General features: G+C 39.3%; 2 protein-coding genes across 4 annotated transcripts; one reads left to right on the top strand and one right to left on the bottom strand.

Moving 5' to 3' along the window:
• Positions 1 to 1,805: 1,805 nt before the first annotated feature.
• Positions 1,806 to 9,593, bottom strand: rab3c (RAB3C, member RAS oncogene family). Of its 3 annotated transcripts, none has more exons than XM_053504452.1 (5): positions 9,584 to 9,593; positions 6,556 to 6,777; positions 5,084 to 5,202; positions 4,428 to 4,552; positions 1,806 to 2,358 (listed from the first exon to the last, which is right to left on the bottom strand). In XM_053504452.1, the coding sequence occupies exons 2-5, from the start codon at positions 6,775 to 6,777 to the stop codon at positions 2,168 to 2,170; spliced, it is 657 nt and encodes a 218-aa protein (XP_053360427.1). In that variant the 5' UTR covers positions 9,584 to 9,593; the 3' UTR covers positions 1,806 to 2,167. The 3 variants fall into 3 exon arrangements, with proteins under 3 accessions (XP_053360427.1, XP_053360426.1, XP_053360428.1); XM_053504451.1 differs by lacking the exon at positions 9,584 to 9,593 and adding an exon at positions 7,939 to 8,052; XM_053504453.1 differs by lacking the exon at positions 9,584 to 9,593 and adding an exon at positions 7,187 to 7,209.
• Positions 9,594 to 9,818: 225 nt separating this feature from the next.
• On the top strand, positions 9,819 to 18,145 carry anapc7 (anaphase promoting complex subunit 7). Its single transcript, XM_053503378.1, has 11 exons — positions 9,819 to 10,078; positions 10,402 to 10,588; positions 11,674 to 11,793; positions 11,889 to 12,000; positions 12,117 to 12,270; positions 12,461 to 12,603; positions 12,719 to 12,836; positions 15,452 to 15,648; positions 15,779 to 16,003; positions 16,140 to 16,290; positions 16,962 to 18,145. The coding sequence occupies exons 1-11, from the start codon at positions 9,978 to 9,980 to the stop codon at positions 17,149 to 17,151; spliced, it is 1,698 nt and encodes a 565-aa protein (XP_053359353.1). The 5' UTR covers positions 9,819 to 9,977; the 3' UTR covers positions 17,152 to 18,145.
• The last annotated feature ends 152 nt before the right edge of the window (positions 18,146 to 18,297 follow it).

Raw genomic sequence — 18,297 nt, 5'->3', positions numbered from 1 at the left:
TCAGAACTGTCTGACAAAATGTTTCTGTTCATGTCCGCAGGCCTCAGTAAAGCTTAGCGAGCCTTCTCTGGTAGCAGTCATAAAATCCCAAGCCATGACGAGACTCATATGGTTTGAGCGGAATCTTTCGGAATCTTTACGCAGCTCATCTCTGTATTTCTTTTGAGAATTCCAATCTGTCCTTTTAGTTCTAACTGCTAATGCGTGATTTTTATGCGTTCCAATTTTTGTTTTTTTTGTTTTTTAAAAAAAAAGGGATTTTGATATCTTGGTTATTGGTGATGTCACTGACTGTTTTGGGGGGTTTTCCTTCACTGGCTGTCGCAATGAGTCTGTCATCTTCTTATTTTCTGTTTTTTTCCATAATGGAGATCCGGTTGTCATTGCACCAGTGTTTTTTGTTTTTTTTTCAATACATTCCAGACTGTTGTATTGCCTATGTTCGGTGCTTGTACGATGGCTCTGATGGATTGATTGTTTTTCCTTTTTTTCCTCACCTATAAATGGCTTGATTTTCTCCCACAGACCGCTCAATCCATTTAGAGCTCAAAACCAGAGCTCAATCCATTTAATTAAAACCTTTAATAAAACAATCAAGCTAACAGGGCACATCTGGGCAACAAGAAACACCTGTCAGACATATGTTTTAATGTTTGTGATTACTTGAAAAATAGGAAGGTCCAAAGAGAAGTTTAACACATGTAGACGTAAATATAAGGAAATGAAAGATGTGTGTGTGTGTTTTATATATATATATATATTGTTTATTGGATTCCTTATTTATGACATTATATATATATATATATATATATGTTATTCCAATACTTTCAGAGGGACTGGATGAATGTGTGCCAAAGCAGAATTGGAAAGCTCTAACTCTGTCAAAATATCTTTGTTTTTGTTTGTTTGTTTGTTTCAGTGAGACTGACTGGATTTTCAGTCTCCGCTAATAATTCATTTTACCTGAAAACTAGTTCATTACAAAATACAGTTTTGATGACATCTGTGTAACATGCAATATGAAAGCAAACACTTTGCATTTCCATTGGGGACATTTAGTCTTTTTAATTTTGGAAAAGGATGGAATGTCTATATAAACTCCAATCCTTGGGTGGAGACTAATTTTGACACATATACTGTAGATTCCTAATTGCCCTAAATGGATAGAATCAGTGGCTCCTTTCCTTTTTTGTCTCATGCCATCTTTTTACATCATCAGAATAATAATAAAAAAAAAACGTTAAAAAAATTAGGGATAACTATTTTTTGTTATGTGACTTGAATGCCAACTTATCTGGAGGTTTCACAAGACAATGTAGTTGTTTAATGGATTCCTTATTTATGACAGTCTATTGGATAGAACTGTAGAAGTTAAACTTGTAAAAAAAAAATAAAAGTTAAAAATGAATAAAAATGTTTTATATGCACCAGAATAAATGAAAGCATGGGTTGACTGCATACGTCTGTGCTGCCTCTTTTTGTTCTGAAATCGTGCTCTGATGTGTAGGGTGGTGTGTAATGAAACGCAAACGTCAGAAAGTGGAAGGGAATCAGTTCTCTTTAAGCTTTATACTGAATATCTTAAGGCCACATTTATTCATGTATAATGACACAGCTTTTAAATACATATACGTACAGTAGTAATAGATTTCAATCGACAAAACACTTGTTAGTTAGAATATAACAAAGGCTTACCAATTATATATGTACATTAGGTAGAAAGAAAGCAACACGCGCACGCACACACACAAGTAATTCCCCTGAGGCGAGTGGGAATAAGCACAGCTGCTATTTCAGTTCATGGCTTCTTTTCATCTTACATGACAAACAGCATATTCCACTGTTGTCGATCTGCAATTAGCTAAACCTCAATGCATAAGATAAGGCTTTTACAGTGATAGAATCACACATCTCTCGCTTTCTCACCGTCATAGTTTGGCACCTTTAGTCTTTTGAGCAATAGTAATTTAAACCGCAAGTTCCATATTGATAGTCCTAATCTAGCGTTCGAGATTAGAGACAGTAAAAAGTTCTGCAAATCTTCTACCCAGTCTACAATTTGGCCTTTAGGTTTGGTGATATATTTTTGTCTTTGAAAGATTGGCAACAGCACAGAAATCCAACACACACACACACACAAACGTACACACAGCCTAAGCAGGTATCACTAGCAGCTGCACTCGGACTGCTGGGGCGGTACAGCGTTGTCAGTCAGTTTGGTTGTAGGGGTTCCGGTGGTTTCAGCCGGGTTGCTCTCAAGGCTGTCGGCCATTTTATCGCAGATGACGTCCACCAGGTACTCGAAAGTCTGCTTGACGTTAATATTGTCCTTTGCGCTCGTCTCAAAGAACCCAAAACCTTCAGAAAGAAAGAAAGCAGTACAAGGAATAAATCATGGTTTGTCAATCTGATCTAACCCCCATCTCTATTTATTTTCTACCTCACTTGGATTAGGCAGCTTTCACCCACTAATGTAATAGTGAAGTCTAACACATGCACCCTCCAATTCACATGAAGCCAACCAATCACGTGTCTTCCAACTGCCGGGTCACAAGGCGCAACACTTTGTACACATACTGGGAAAGCACAATCCACCCTCATCGAACTCACATGAACTACCAGAGGTTGAGTTGCCGACCTAATTTATAAAGGAATGTTCAGTATTTAAAGTCACACTACACATGTGATTAACTTAACTTCCTGTCTGGCCCATCCTGATTAAAATGTCCGGTCTGCAGTTCACATCATATAGGTGGGTAAATTTCCTTTTATGTAAAGAGGTCATGGCATAGGCTTTTCAGTAATGTAATGTATAAAGCTAGAGATACATTGCATGACTTTCACACTCCCAAAGGTTTTTGAAAGACCTGAAGTATACACCAACTGACTGGCTTCTTCAGAACAAACAAGCGAACATGTATGCAAGACAGGCAGCAGCAGTTGAATTTTTTCCCATCTTGTATGGCCGTGATAGGACCTTGGGTCAACATTCACATGCGCATTTACACACTACCGGCAATTTGCAAACACCACTTAGGCTAATCTCTATGTCTTTGGACTGTGGGAGGAAACCAGAGAACCCGGAGGAAACCCACCAAGCACGAGAAGGACATGCAAACTCTATGCACACAGACCCGACACAGGATTCAAACCTAGGACCTGGAGGTGCAAAGTGCCACCATCTGTGATGAGAAAATAAGAAAACTAAAAAATACATTTGGGTAGATGTGGATGGGTCCGCATTTCCTTTACTTCCTGTATCCTGCCCATGATCCCGCCTTCACTATGTTTATTGGCTGTTGATACTATGCATTCGCCAGTCGAGTCACTGTACACTCTGTCCAGAGTCAGCTCTGAAAAAACACCCATTTTATATCCTCTGATCTCAGGAGGAGTCTGTTCTTATTCTGTTCTTCTCACACACTTGACGATTCAAGTCTATACCCCGCCTACACTTACAGATTTCTGTGCCAACGTACTACAGCAAGTTCCCCCAACTAGTGCCGACTGGTGCAGACTAGGACGACCAAGCCTCACCCAGTGCTAAAGTGGGGTTTAAGGGACCTTCGAGCAAGGATGCGGGAAGCAGCGTACTGCAACAACTCATTGAGACCAACTTTGAACTTTGTAGAAATATTAAAATTTACCACATTTGAAACTGTCAGAACATACCATGCAAGAGGGTATAAGTTATACCCCTGGGGTGCAAGAGGTGCCCAAATTTGACCCATTGACATATTATGGTGAAGGTACCCCACACTGAAACAGGAAGTGCTCACAGTTGCGTTCCCTGCTATGGTACTGTAACTTCCATAGCAACTTTAAAACAGAACCCAGTTGTGGATCCCATTGTCATAGAGATGACATGGAGGTGGGCTCATTTTACTCAGGCAACTAATCAGTCTCTCAGGATCATTATGAAGCTGTCAAGCCATGCCCTAGCAACCACCTTAGCAACTGATCTCACAGACCCAGTTTTATAGACTATCATTATAAAAGTTTTTCCACAGCGAGCACCACTCACATTTTTTTTCAGAAAATAAACCTGTCTAGTGATTTTTTTTTTAATTATTATTATTAATTTTATTATTAAAAGATAGATACCTTACATGTATGGAGTTTAGATTTCCAGCACCTGTTTTGCAAATACTTACCCAACGTCCCTTCCCTCAAGTTTCGATGAAACATTGTCATACCTCATAATTGATATCGTACTGTAGATAGGTACACCTAGGTAATATTTATCAAACATCTGTTTTTCTTCAGGTGTTATTCTTGTGTATATGCTTGTATAAATCCACTTCTAAATCTACTTTTGGTGTTTCAATAGGTTTATCCAGGTTTCGCATCCTCTATTTTAGCTGCTTCAGAGCTCTTTTTGCCCCAGTTACCTTACACAGCACACTGATCAGGACTGTTTCTCTCACCCAGCTGTTCTGCCAGGAGTCTTCCACTGTCCACAGACACTATCCTCTCCTCCTCCATGTCACATTTGTTTCCAACTAGGATCACCTGGGCATTGTCCCATGAGTAAGTCTTAATCTGAGTCGACCTAAGAGCACACAAAAGACAGCGACGCATTATTTGTAGGACTTGTGTATGTCCCAGCATCAGAGAATTAGCAGATTAGCAGCTGTGCATTGATTCATTTTTTTTTTCTGACTGTAATTTGATCATAATATTCTATGCTAAAAAAAATAATAACTCACTCACTCACTCACTCGTACCGCTTATCCAGTACAGGGTTACGAGTCTCTGGCAATCTCTATACGATGACTTAAGACACAGCTGTTTTTTCAATATTTGGGTTAATTTGCTAAAAAAAAAAAAACTTTCCAACAGTGTTCGGTACTTAGCTAGTAATCTAGTTACCCAGTATAAAGATGTATCCAATAAGAGAAACTTCAAAGCATTTTCGTAAGTCGCTTTGGATAAGAGCCTAAATGTAATGTAATATAATGAGTGGTTAGGTAGATGGATGGGTGGATGAACTGATGGTATAGTGGGTCTGGGGAGGGTGGACAGAAAAATGGATGGGTAAATAAACTAAACCTTTCTGGACTCTTCAGAAGTCTTAACCCACCAGTCTTGCACAGCAGCGAAGGACTCCTCATTAGTGATATCGTACATCAGGATGAATCCCATGGCTCCACGATAGTAAGCTGTAGTGATGGTCCTGTAGCGTTCCTGGCCCGCTGTGTCCTGCACAAAAGACACAGTCACTATTAGTGCTTCTTCATTTCTCATTGTGTTTACCATTCAATGTAGGAAACTGATCTGAGGTACTTAGGGTAAGATATTATAGGCTAGTAAACCTGCAGCACAATGTTACCGTATGAGATCTAGAGAATTTGGAAATTAATTCACCACCCTAAACTCATTGCTGTGTTCCTAAAACTATTCTCAAACAGAGTGGCAGGACACAATGTCCTCCTGAAATACAGTAGATCACTGTCGCGTAGCATCCACATGAAAGGCAGGTCCCAAGATTTCCCAGCAGAACATTGCCCAAAGCATCACACTGCCTCTGCCAGCTCACCTTCTTCCCATAGGGCATCCTGGTGCTTTTTCTCTCCCAGGTAAGCAAAGCACATACACCCAGCCATCCACATGAATTAAAAGAAATTATTAAAAGAATTCATCAGGCTAGGTCACCTTCTACTATTGTTCTCCAATTTGTTCAGTTCTGATTCTTATGTGCCTATTGTAGGCATTTTGGGTGGTGTGCAAAGGTCCCACAAGGACTGCGGTTTTGAACTTGCTCAGATCCAGATGTCTAGCCATCACAATACGGCACATGTCAAAGTCAATAAAATCCTTACGCTTGCCCATTTTTCTGCTTCCAACACATCAATCTCAGGGATAAAATAATCACTTGCTGTTTAATATATTCTACCCACTTGTAGGTGCCTTTATAACAAGCTAATCAGTGTTACTCACGGTACATATACATAATGTTGAACACGTACATACAGATTGCATAATTAAGTAAATTTATCTGAGAGAAATAATTTTAAAAGAAAATAACCCAGATTCATTATCTTATTTGAACAGATGGACACCCTAGCACTTATTGTAAAACTAAAACTCAGGTCATTACAGTGGCACTTGTCTGTCTTCAACAGTGAAAAGGCTAAAAAGAAGACAAACTGCTGTGATCTGGCCCACCAGGCGCTTTGCATACACTATGACTGATAACAAGATGTGAGGCCAGGATATGGCCATCTGCAGTAGATCCTTATCTCTGTTTTCATAAGCCATGTTTTCCTTGACGTAGCCCATACGGCCCCTGTGGTTAATTTTATATTTAATATGTTCCTTGCTTACAAATTGTTCTTATGTTCAGCTTATTTTCATTAGTATATAAGTATTTCATATATATATATATATATATATATATATATATATACTTTAATTTAATAGATGGATGGACAAGTTTTGGTGGCTTTGTTTGGATAAAATTACCAACACATCCAGTCTAGTCGGTCTTAATAGAAGTATTAAATAATTCTAGATGTGTTTCTAAGGTGAAGAGATGTAACCCTGGTACTTTACCCAGATTTGCAACTTGATGCTTTTGTCGTTCCTGTACACGGTTTTGACCCTGAAGTCGATCCCCACTGTGCTGACGAACGCTGATGTGAATGAATCATCGGCGTAGCGAAACAGGAACGACGTTTTACCGACGCTGCTGTTCCCGATGATTAACAGTTTAAACATGTAGTCAAAGTTCTGATCCGAGTTATCCTTCTGTTTGCTGTCTTGAGTGGCAGCCATCTTTAAGAACAAAGAGAAAACAAAGGAAATGTGGTCATGGCTGACAAGAGACACAAAAGCAAGACTCTGGTAATGGTTTCATTTGGTAACAATGATGATCCTGTACATTCACTGATATAAAAATACAATTACTGCAGCACAAAGGACCCTTTATTCATTAATCCTCAGGAATTGTTTTTTTCTGGTTGCTGTCTGAACCAAAATCCAGAGACTTTGGGATCATTTGAGATGGGAATACACCTTGGTTGGAAATTTTGTATTTTGCAATGCACCACCATGTACACACACACACACACACACACACACTTAATCACATTCAAGAGCAATGTAGGCCTTTAAACACTGCAGAAAAAGTGATCCTATTATCCTGGATTGGGTCTAACTTTCTGAAGTAATATAACAACCAAACCTTTCCAAAAGTTAATCGTAGTGAACCTTATCGGTTTGTGGTAATCTGCTGCTTAAATACGTTTTAATGTTACCCTTAAAACGCACGACTTTAACCGCATTTTTTAATGTTCGTTACTCAAGTATCGCGATATTCCACGGTATCGCACGCGGACCAAACCGGAAATGCGTTAACGCTTCTCCCCATTTATTGACTTGGTGTTGTATTTCAAACCCACATGATAATATGAAGAAATCGATTAAATTATTTAGACACATCTTCTCACATGCGTTTTACTGAACAACAGTTAATAGTGTAGTGACGGAACTCTCTCAGGCAGATGAGGAAGTCGAGTTAAACCCCGCTGAGCGCTGGCCGGAGATTCAGCACCGGGAGCTGTCCGCGTTATTACCAGCAACAGCTCGAATAATTAACCGTAAAACAGTCAAAATCCCAGACTTTTACTAAACATACCAGATTTCTCTACTGCAATCGCCAGGCGGTGTTTCACTCTGGGGATTTATAGACCTTTTTAATAAAGGTATCTTGAATCATAGAGAAATCCTTTGTGTTTCTATTGAGCACTGTATTCTCTCAGGTTAGAATAAATAATTTGATTGCACAGACTACATCTCATGTACTAAGTAAAATCAGCATGCGTATACTATTTCTTTATATAATTACATACATAATTCACTGTGTTTATCTCCTATTTACAAAAAGCTACCGCCTCCCAGTTTCGACAAAAAAGACATCATATTCATCCTCCTTACCTTCCCATATAAATCCATCTCCAGGTTTAGACAGAAGCTGAAAAAACAGATGTTTCAGTTTAACACTGCTGCTTTTTTTGGAGCAGGTGGAGTCGGTCTCTGGAATAGATCTTAAATGCAGACTGATCCTCGCCTCGCACGTCACTAGCCCTCTCTCCCTCCCTCTCTCTCTCTCTCTCTCTCTCTCTCCACCCAAACCCATTCAAGCCAGCGCTTTACAGGAGGAAATGGGTGCTGTCCCCAGCTCGAGTTGCGTGTTCTGCACTGCGTTTGCGCACCGATTTGCCAGAGACTAACCACAGGAGCGCACTTCCGCTGATAACTGGGTGGCAACTTTCCCTGTAGGCGGAATTTATTTATATTTTACAGTTCTCTCTATAAAAAGGCAACCTCCTAAGATGTAAACTTGTATATATTTGGCACACTTTTCTCAGTAATCCGAGTATCCATGCATCCATCCGTCGATCAAGGAATCTCTTAAATCTAACTACTGTAATAGAGTGAGTGTTCACCTATCCACTAGATGGCAGTAGTGAGTAATACTAAGGATAGGCATGTTAAGAATAAAGCTGAGAGCAAGCGGCTGAATGAGAGAAGCAGAGTGCGCGTGTGATTATTATTATTTTTTTTTTTGTGATAACGTTTCCATGGTTTTATCTTTGCCAATAAAGACAGAATTTACAGAACTGTCGGCTCGGAGTTACTACAACTACCATGCTGCACTAGAGAGTACAATTAAACTAAAACTTTTTTTTTTCAATATAATAAAAAGGGGGAGGCTAGGCTAGGCAACATAAAATATAATATAAAATTATACAGGATTGTACTGAAGTTGTTATGCACTTATGTAAATATGTAGTTATTTATATTATCCCTAATTATTATATAATAATCTAAAAAAAATCTAAAGTCAAACTAAAATATTTTGTAGAATCTTTCATTTTTTTCTTCTACATCAAGAGTAGATGCTTTAAACAGCAGGTTTGGAGCCGCCTAGTGGACAAACACAGTAAACGCTTAGTGGTGTAATTTTAAAAATGACTATAGGACAAACGTCAAATAGAAAAAAATGCACAGTGCAGCCAGTTCTTTTTGTGGCAATTCTCGTTTTGCAACGCTGACTTCTAAAATAGATTTTAAAAACCGTTTTACATTTATAATAGAGATGAATCGGTCGATCAGCCAGAGACTACAATTGTCTGACTAGTCTCAAAACACTGCGAGGGCTAATTAGTCAAAAAATCACTACTCAATCCTGCAGGTGGCGCACTCTGACCTATTCACACATTTCCTAGGAGTGAATTATTTGTGATTTTTATTTAGAAATAATAATTATGGCAGATGACATGTATATGTGTAGTGTGTGTGTGCTGCTCAGTAAAAATGTAGCTTTTAATTTAAATGATTGTTATTTAAAATTATAAGTAATTAAAATTGTTTAAACTTGTATTTGAAGTTAATTGTACTGTTTAAATGCTTCGCTTGGTTTTTAACTGGGAAAACCCATTGTTATAAGGGACTGGCTGCATCTAATTAATTAATTAATTAATCAAATAATTAAACTTTTTTAAAGGTTTAGAATTGTTACAAAATCGGAGGGAAATGTAATATTGAATCGGCATATGTATAAAATTGTGATACTTACCGAATCAGAATCAGAATCAGTATTTTCCATCGAATCGACACCTGGGTCTCGTGATGACATCGTGCCGGTGATTCTCACTCCCTAGTTTACTCCCACATTATATAGAACAAGCTCTCTTTTAAGATGTTTTTTTTTTCCTCGTACTTGCTGATTAAAAGCGAGCCACGCTCTCGTCTGGTAGGTGGCGGTACTGCGCCTGAAGCTGGCTTTCGACCCGCCATTAAATAAAAGAAGAAGAAGAAAAAGAACCAGAAGAAGAAGTTTCCTGTTCATAAATATCAACGTCGCTGCCATTTTGAAAGTGTCGTGTTTATGTTCCCGCTTTGCGATTAGCCTAGCCGCTCGATTACATCTTTAAACAACTTTAGCCGTTAAGTCAGTGAGAGATTTCAGGATGAACGTTATTGATCATGTGCGGGACATGGCGGCCGCGGGCCTTCACTCTAACGTGCGGCTCCTGAGCAGCCTGCTGCTGACCATGAGCACCAACAACCCGTAAGTGTTCGGGCTGAACCGTCCGCCAGCCGCTGCATCTGCTAGGAAAAAGCTTCTGCGTTTAAATGTCGCGTAGTGTTTAGTTTTATCAGAACAGCGAGCCAGTAACCTGCTAGCTAAGTTAGCTGTCATTAGCGTAACCTGCTAGCTAGCAGTAAAATGTTTACAGTTTGTTTCCTGTTTTAGTTTAAACACTTAGTGGAAGCTGAACTTAAGGAACAGTTAATATCTTGATTTTAAAAAATGGACACTTTTGGACACTTTGAGAATCTAGCATTAGAGCTAGTGTGTGAGTGTGTGTGACGTGTGTTTTTGTCCCACAGGGAGCTCCTCTCTCCTGCACAGAAGTACCAGCTGTTGGTTTACCACGCAGACTCCATATTCCATGATAAAGAGTACAGAAATGCAGCCTGCAAGTACAACATGGCCCTGCAGCAGAAGAAGGTCCTCAGTAAAACCTCCAAAGTGCGTCCATCCAGCACAGGAGGCTCCTCTTCTGTCCAAACCCAGGTGAGCTGCTCACTGCTGCTGGTTAGACCAGTGTCTCCTCATCCTGCACCACACACACACACACGCGCACACACCGAAGTATTTTAAATCTCATCGTCAGCTCATGAGTTTGCAGTCAACAGGCAATAATACCAAAACCTGGATTAATATTTAGTTAGATGAACAAACATCGCTTGGTCTGTCCGCTGTGCTTCGATAAGATTACTGATAGGAGAGACATTCTTATAAAAAAGTTTCTATTTATTAACTGTGAAAGACTTTTTACATGTTTGGAAAACACCTGTTATCTGTTACTACAAAGAACATAAACTGTTTGAAGACGTCCTCATAAAATCCAGACGAACAGAGAGTGGAAGTTGTATAGATGTCTGTCCGGGAAGTGTTAGCTCAAGAGAGGGGGAGAGGATAAGAGTGAGATGGTGAGCATGGGAGAGTTAATGCTTACTTACTTTTTCTCTCTCTTGCTCATCGTCTATACTGCTTTTTCCTGTATACAAGGTTACAGGGACCTAGAGCCTGTCCCAGGAGACTTAGGACACGAGGCGGGGTACAACCTGGACAGGGTACCAATCCATCGCAGGGCACACACATACAGGCAAACAATCACAAGCTCATTCATACATTACAGGCAATTTGGAAACACCAATTAGTCTAAACTTTGGACTGTGGGAAGAAACCAGAGCACCCGGAGGAAACCCAAAAGGCACAGGGAGAACATGCAAACTCCATCCACACAGACCCCAAGGTGGGAATCGAACCTAAACCCCGGAGGTGCAAGGCAACAGTGCTAACCACTAAGTCACCGTGCTGCCAGAATTAACACCTTAATGTCAAATCCAAATTGACATAATGTAGCATGGACAATTTAACACATTAATATCAGATAAGAGATGAAAAACAAATACACTCTACTAGTCAAATGTTTGGATGCACCTTCTAATTCCATGGTCTTTCCCGATTTTTATTTCTGTCTACATGGTAAAACAAGAGTAGCATACAGTAGAAAATGCATTGTGTTTTATTACATGATGAATAGAATCTCTCAAGTTGTTGTATTTGTAGAATATTTTGTTTTTCTTTTGTAGAACTTGCCTTCAGAGATTGAAGTGAAGTACAAGATTGCAGAGTGCTACACCATTTTGAAGCTGGACAAAGATGCTATCTCTGTTTTGGACGGGATTCCCTCAAGGCAGAGGACTCCCAAGGTGTTTCTGCATTTTCTTTAATAAACCTAATAATGCTCAGTGTTTCACTATGCAGTTTACTCACCTCATTATGTTTGATGCTTAAATTCAAATAGATCAATATGATGCTGGCGAACCTGTACAGAAAGGCTGGACAGGAACGATCAGCGGTCACAAGCTACAAGGAAGTCCTGAGGCAGTGTCCTCTCGCACTCGATGCTATTATTGGTGTGTGACTATAAGTTTCTTTTACAGACAGTGTTAATGACATAAACTTGGGAGTCTGTAGGTCTAAGTATTAAATACTTCAGTAAGATGAGCTGTGTGTATTGGGATTTCTGCAGGGCTGCTGTCCCTGTCTGTGAAGGGAGCCGAGGTGGCCTCCATGACCATGGATGTGATTCAGACTATTCCCAATCTGGACTGGCTTTCTGTTTGGATCAAAGCATACGCCTTCATCCATGGAGGAGATAATCACAGAGCTATCAATACCATCTGGTGAGGATATAGACTTTATCCAGCTTCTAAAAGGTTATCTTAAAGAAAACTCTTAATGACTAGGATGTTACACTTCCTGTTTTTTTTTTTTTTGTTTGTTTGTTTGTTTGTTTTTGGGACAATAATATATTGCATTTGGGCAGAGTTAAAATTGTGAGTTTTTGCTTTAAATATTGACGTTTTCCTGCAGCTCCCTGGAGAAAAAGTCTCTTCTGAGGGATAACGTGGATCTGTTGGTGAGCCTCGCAGACGTGTACTTCCGAGCCGGAGACACCAAGAACGCCATCCTGAAATTCGAGCAGGCTCAGATGCTTGACCCATATCTCATTAAAGGTAGTGTACCTTTGTAATGTCTATGCCGTGGCTCTGTGTAAATCATTCTGCTTTACATCAATCGTGCTATGGCAGCTGAATACTGATGAAAGCGACATGTCGTGCTGGCTGTTAGGTATGGATGTATACGGCTACCTCATGGCTCGAGAAGGACATTTGGAAGATGTGGAGGTTCTTGGCGGTCGACTGTTTAACATCTCGGATCAGCATGCGGAACCCTGGGTGATATCTGGGTGAGTAACAGCTGACCTCTCCAAACATCCTCCCATCCTATGAGACATTAAGACATTTCAAGGTAAAAGTGAGTTTAATCCCTTTACATCATGACTTGTGTGAGTACCCAAACGTGGAGTCTACTTGGTGAAAGGGACATTGTGATTTAACGTTATTTGTTATGGAACATATTTGGTTATATTGTACCCAGTGACATAACTGTATGTATTGATTTACCTCCAAAATATTAGGAATGAATAATTGAGGTGGTCTCATAAGGTAGAACGTTGTCAAATAGGATTAAATCGACATACTTGTGTGTGAGAGTTTCTGCCAGAGTTTACATTACCACGGTGAACAGGAGCCTCTCTGAATTGGAAGTCTTTGAGAATTTTTTTAAGATAAACTGTTTGTAAAGCCATAGCTGACGGAATAGAATAAAAAAAAAATCTAATTAGTTGATTAACTTTTTCACCACTAGAAACTGAAATCTCCATTCAAGTATCTTATTAAATATGTTCACTATGTAAAGGGATATAATGGCAGATCTATAGTCTCCATTTACAGTCAAGTAGTGTATATAATTTAATAATGTATGTTATTTGAACCACATCAGGACTTGCTAAAACTAGTTTGATCTGGTGTAATGGTCTTAAGTAAATTTAACTCAGAATGACAGGCTAACACTTTGGCCACTATTTTGAGGTCTATGTGAATAAAGTGATTAGATGATATGATGCAGAATTAAATTTTTCCAATAATCTGACTAATAGAGGTGTTCTGGAAAGAATTAGGCATGAGGTTATTTTCAAAATGACTATTCATTACCACCATAAAGATGGGAGCGAGTTCAGACCAATAAACCAGTCTGTCAAAAAAACTGTTAATTTTTTATAATGCACAGATGGCGGTATAAAGGTTTGCATAGAAATTGTTCAAACCAATATATGTAACTGGATCATATGAAATTGTTCCCTCAGCAGTCTTAAGTCTTAATAGACCTTCCAGCTTGATCACAGTTCTGCGTGGGTGCACATTTTCTAAGCTTTTGTCTAAGCTCTTGTGTCTCTGGCTATTGTGTCTAATTCTTTTATTTCTTTTTTTGTCTATTATTATTATCAATTATATTGATGTATAGATTTTTTTTATTTCTTTATAAAAACAATTCTTTTCTTTATAGGAACAATTAAAAAGCATATACCTTGATACCTGGATGCTGTTCTGTTCGTGTGACACTCTTCTTAAACTCCATGAAGAGAGAATGCTGTTTTTATAGTGAAGGACCTGTCCAAGTTACCATTCATCATTCAGTTAAAATCTTTCATAAATTAATTTAGTTTCTTCTGTAGTTGTACTGTAGCTACAGTACATTTTCCTTCTCGATTTTTCTTGTGTGTGCTATCATTCACTTTAGGGCGGCCATGAGGTTGGCACCGTGCCGTCTTTTCTCCCTTCATTGCGTATACCTGCTTCCTGTTACATGCGATTCCTTTAATTGGGTTGGACATGTAAAAGTAAAGAGATGGATAACACTGATTGCTGAGAGTAAAGAAAAATTAGGTTATGACTATAGATCCTCCTGGCTCTGTAATACACCATAACCCCTCAGAACCCTCGATTAATCCAAGAGATGGGGTCCTTGTATTATATGCTCCAGAGCATAACCATAATTTGACGCCACGCTGTCGAATAGAAGAATCCTCCCTGTGTAAGCAGTAGAGTTTCCCTGGATAGCCGAAGCCCTTGTACATGCCAAAGTTTTGATCACTGCTACAAATTGTTGCTGTTTCCTAAGTATTTCCACTGACATGTCTGAGAAGAAGCCAGATGTGGTCTGTGTTTTCTTAGCAGCTTTTAAAACAATCTCCTTCACAAGGAATATAAAGAACCTGAGCAATAACACTCCTTGGTGTTTTTCGGTGGTGGAAGAATGAGAATCATAGTGCACTGTCACTTTCAATTGCAGGGATGTGTGCGAAAAAGGCAGCATGGTTTGTAGGTATTTAATCAAAATACTTTTTTTTTTTTTTTTTTTTTTTCTTTTTCAACAATCTTTTGTTGTTGTTGCCTCAGTTTTTCGCATGCTGTGGGTCTTGGCTTAAATAAAGCTTTAAAAGGCTGCAGTTTTTTATAATTATCCATCTGGTTGTTGAAAGAATTTCCTTGTTTCTTTCTTGAACAGATTGTTGGTGACCCTTCCAGTTAGAGAAAACTGTTCATTTATGGTTTTAATTTGTTGTCTTAGCTAGTTTTGTTAATTTATGTTGGATGTAGCACCTTTTGTCCTGTAGGAATGTTTTGTTTCACTGTGTGCTAAACTACTACTTGAAAGCCTACTTAACTTGACAATTTTGTGAGACATAATTTCAATCTGCCCATCGATGTTATCTAAAGAATAGTATGTACCGTTAGTCTTCTCCCCCTCATGCTGCACTGGAGTGTTGGTGGTGGTGCTCTCTTTATTTGTCTGGGAACATGGGGAGGAAATTCTTCTTCTCTTCCACTCTCCACTGTTTGTTTTGTTGGACCATAAAAAGAAAAAAAAATGTATATAATTCAGACCAGATAAACGCAGTTTATTTTGTTTAGTTTTTTTAAATCATCTCTCATGCTCTTTTTGTGTTTTGCCCTGCAGCTGCCACAGTTTTTACAGTAAGCGCTACTCTCGTGCACTGTACCTGGGGGCCAAAGCCATTCAGCTGAACAGTAACAGCGTGCAGGCTCTGCTTTTGAAGGGTGCCGCCCTGCGTAATATGGGCCGAGTACAGGAAGCGATCATTCACTTTAGGGAGGCAATGAGGCTGGCGCCGTGCCGCCTGGACTGCTACGAAGGTAAGCTCTTCACTTGCTGAGATTATATAGAATAAAATGGATGATCCTTTGTTTTCCCGCAATAAACGCAGCACATCTGTCGGATCCATATCTGATGTGGTTTGTTTACATTTTTGACCTGGGTTTTTAGGACTGATTGACTGCTATCTGGCATCCAATGGTATCCGTGAGGCAATGGGAATGGCCAATAACATCTATAAGACTCTCGGTGCCAACGCCCAGACACTCACTATCCTGGCCACTGTGTGTCTGGAGGACCCCATGACCCAGGAGAAGGCCAAGACCCTGCTGGACAAAGCCCTCGCCCAGCGGCCAGACTACATCAAGGCCGTCGTGAAGAAAGCAGAGCTCCTCAGTGCGTGATAACTTGATATGAAATATCTATAATATCATTGGTTCATGTGTGTAATGCTTCCAAACGGAATAAACACTAGTGGGCATGCTGTTGTAGGAAAATAGTTAATGACATTCTGTGTGTTTGTTTTATTAAGGTCGAGAACAGAAATACGAAGAAGGCATAGCACTTTTGCGAAATACACTTGCCAATCAAAGTGACTGCATGCTGCACAGAATGCTTGGAGATTTTCTGGTCGCTGTTAATGAGTACCAGGAGGCCATGGACCAGTACAGCATAGCACTGAGGTAATCTTATCTTCTTTTACAAACATTATAGATTTTTTATTCATTTTGTTTAAAAAAAAATTAATAAATAAATAAATTCATATACCTCTTCCTTTATCCAGTCTGTTAATCACGTGTCAGCAGCATCGACATTTAGATACAGGCCAAGAGCGTTGTTCATATTAAGCATTAAAATAGAATAGAGATCGAATGTTTCTTTGTTTTTGTGTTTTTTTGTTTTTTTAACTGGTGGTTGATGCCAGACAGGCTTGGCTTGAGGATTTCAGAAAAAAAAGAGTTTTTTTTTTTTTTCCCCCTCCAACTTAAGAGTGGCACAAAATGGTGTGAAACACAAACAACATCCAGAGAGCAGGATGGAAATGCCTCGTTAAGAGAGGACAGAGGAGATCTGCTAGTTCGAGCCAGTCTGGTTAAACACCACATTAAGTAAATATGTGGCAGAAAAAGGCAGATGGGCTAAGACAGAACAGAAAAGCAGAAGACCGTATCAGTTTCCACTCTCATCAGTAAAATAAAAAAAATCTTCAGCTTTTTAGGATTTTTTTATTAATAATATTAATTATACATCTTATGTATGCAGGAAATGTTTGCTTAGGGTTTTCATACAAAACACAGATATGTACTCAAAAGCATCTTTTTTTTTTTTTTTTTTTGTATTCCCCCTCCCATAGCCTGGATCCAAATGACCAGAAGTCCCTAGAAGGTATGCAAAAGATGGAAAAAGAGGAAAGCCCTACAGACGCCACAGTGGAGATTGACGGTGACGACATGGAGGGCAGCGGAGAGGAAGGCGACCTCGAGGGCAGTGACAGCGAGGCAGCGCAGTGGGCCGACCAGGAGCAGTGGTTCGGTATGCAGTGAGCGGCAGCACTGATCTTGGATCAGCCTCTTCCTGCCTCGTTTCATCACTCAGCAGGATTTACAAAAAAACTGATCCTAGATCAACGCTTAACTCTGGTGGAGTTTGAAATATCTTTAGGAGTCTGGTCTACAGAAAGTGTTGCAGCGCCTCCTGCAGGCTGGGAGCCATATCTGCACACCCCAGAGCACTGGAAAGCCTGATGTATATCCGTGCGTAAACATGGACAATACGGGAGATGGTGCAGAATTGTAAAGAACAGATCTGACGCTTGGGAACGTTTGAACCGCTGTGTATCAAAAGCAATGCCTTGCATCAGGTTTGTCTTTTGTCCTTACACTGGTCATGTGACTGTACACGACTCTGCTCTGCATCAGTGCTTCAGATTAGAATCTAATGTCCATACTTCTGTTTTGAGCACCTCGGTCACTTTTCTAGTTCTGCCATAGCAAGATCTCTCAACCTTAAACCACACAGCTTTTGCTGTTGGGGGTTACAGCAAAGCTTAAGTGTTATCACTTATATTTGAGCTCATTGATATATATTTTTTTTTAATAAAATGCATTCTAACTGCTCTGGCAATATTGCCCTATGACATCATACTCGGATTCATCTGCTAACAACTTATGTGATTTATACAACAAACTAGCACCAGATTATAAACCTGCATACATACATATATTTAGTGTAAACGTATTTACTGTGGACCTTTCCTTTATCTTGTGCTAATTTTGACAGCCTTTTTCAGCCACAAACAGCATTTTTTTTTTAACATCCATGTTTCCTGATGTCATCAAGTAAAGAACCATACAGAAGAACAAACCGCTCCACAAAGAGGAAACATTTGAGTCAGCATATTAATCAAGTTAAGGTCATGTAGCCTAAAGTGCTCTTTGTGGTGTTACTTTTTTATTGTAATGTTTATAACAATATTGTGAACTGTGAATAATACTATTTTTCAATGTTAATGAATAAATCATGACCGATTCGTAAGTAGCTGACACTCCTTTTTAAAAAACAAACAAACAAAAAAAAAACATTAACTTGTGTAATCAGTTTCCTTTAAATTTTCTATAGAGCGGTTTTGAAGCTCAACTGTGGGTGCTGGCAGGATAAAGTAAGATTTGCACTGTTCATGTATTCATTTA

Source organism: Clarias gariepinus, chromosome 9, assembly GCF_024256425.1.
Source record: "Clarias gariepinus isolate MV-2021 ecotype Netherlands chromosome 9, CGAR_prim_01v2, whole genome shotgun sequence".
In the NCBI taxonomy this organism is placed as follows: domain Eukaryota; kingdom Metazoa; phylum Chordata; class Actinopteri; order Siluriformes; family Clariidae; genus Clarias; species Clarias gariepinus.
The sequence above is the reverse complement of the archived record's forward strand: the minus strand, read 5'-3'. Positions and strand labels throughout refer to the sequence as shown.

Excerpts from the sequence above, each read along its gene's own strand:
- rab3c (XM_053504451.1), bottom strand. Across the intron at positions 5,203-6,555 it reads GCATCAAGTTGCAAATCTGG|GACACAGCGGGCCAGGAACG; the intron begins GTAAAGTACCAG and ends TCTTTTGTGCAG. Across the intron at positions 4,553-5,083 it reads TTCGCTGCTGTGCAAGACTG|GTCGACTCAGATTAAGACTT; the intron begins GTGGGTTAAGAC and ends GTGTGCTCTTAG.
- anapc7 (XM_053503378.1), top strand. The coding sequence starts at position 9,978 with ATGAACGTTATTGATCATGTGCGGGACATGGCGGCCGCGGGCCTTCAC. Across the intron at positions 12,604-12,718 it reads TGACCCATATCTCATTAAAG|GTATGGATGTATACGGCTAC; the intron begins GTAGTGTACCTT and ends GCTGGCTGTTAG. Across the intron at positions 16,004-16,139 it reads GAAGAAAGCAGAGCTCCTCA|GTCGAGAACAGAAATACGAA; the intron begins GTGCGTGATAAC and ends TGTTTTATTAAG.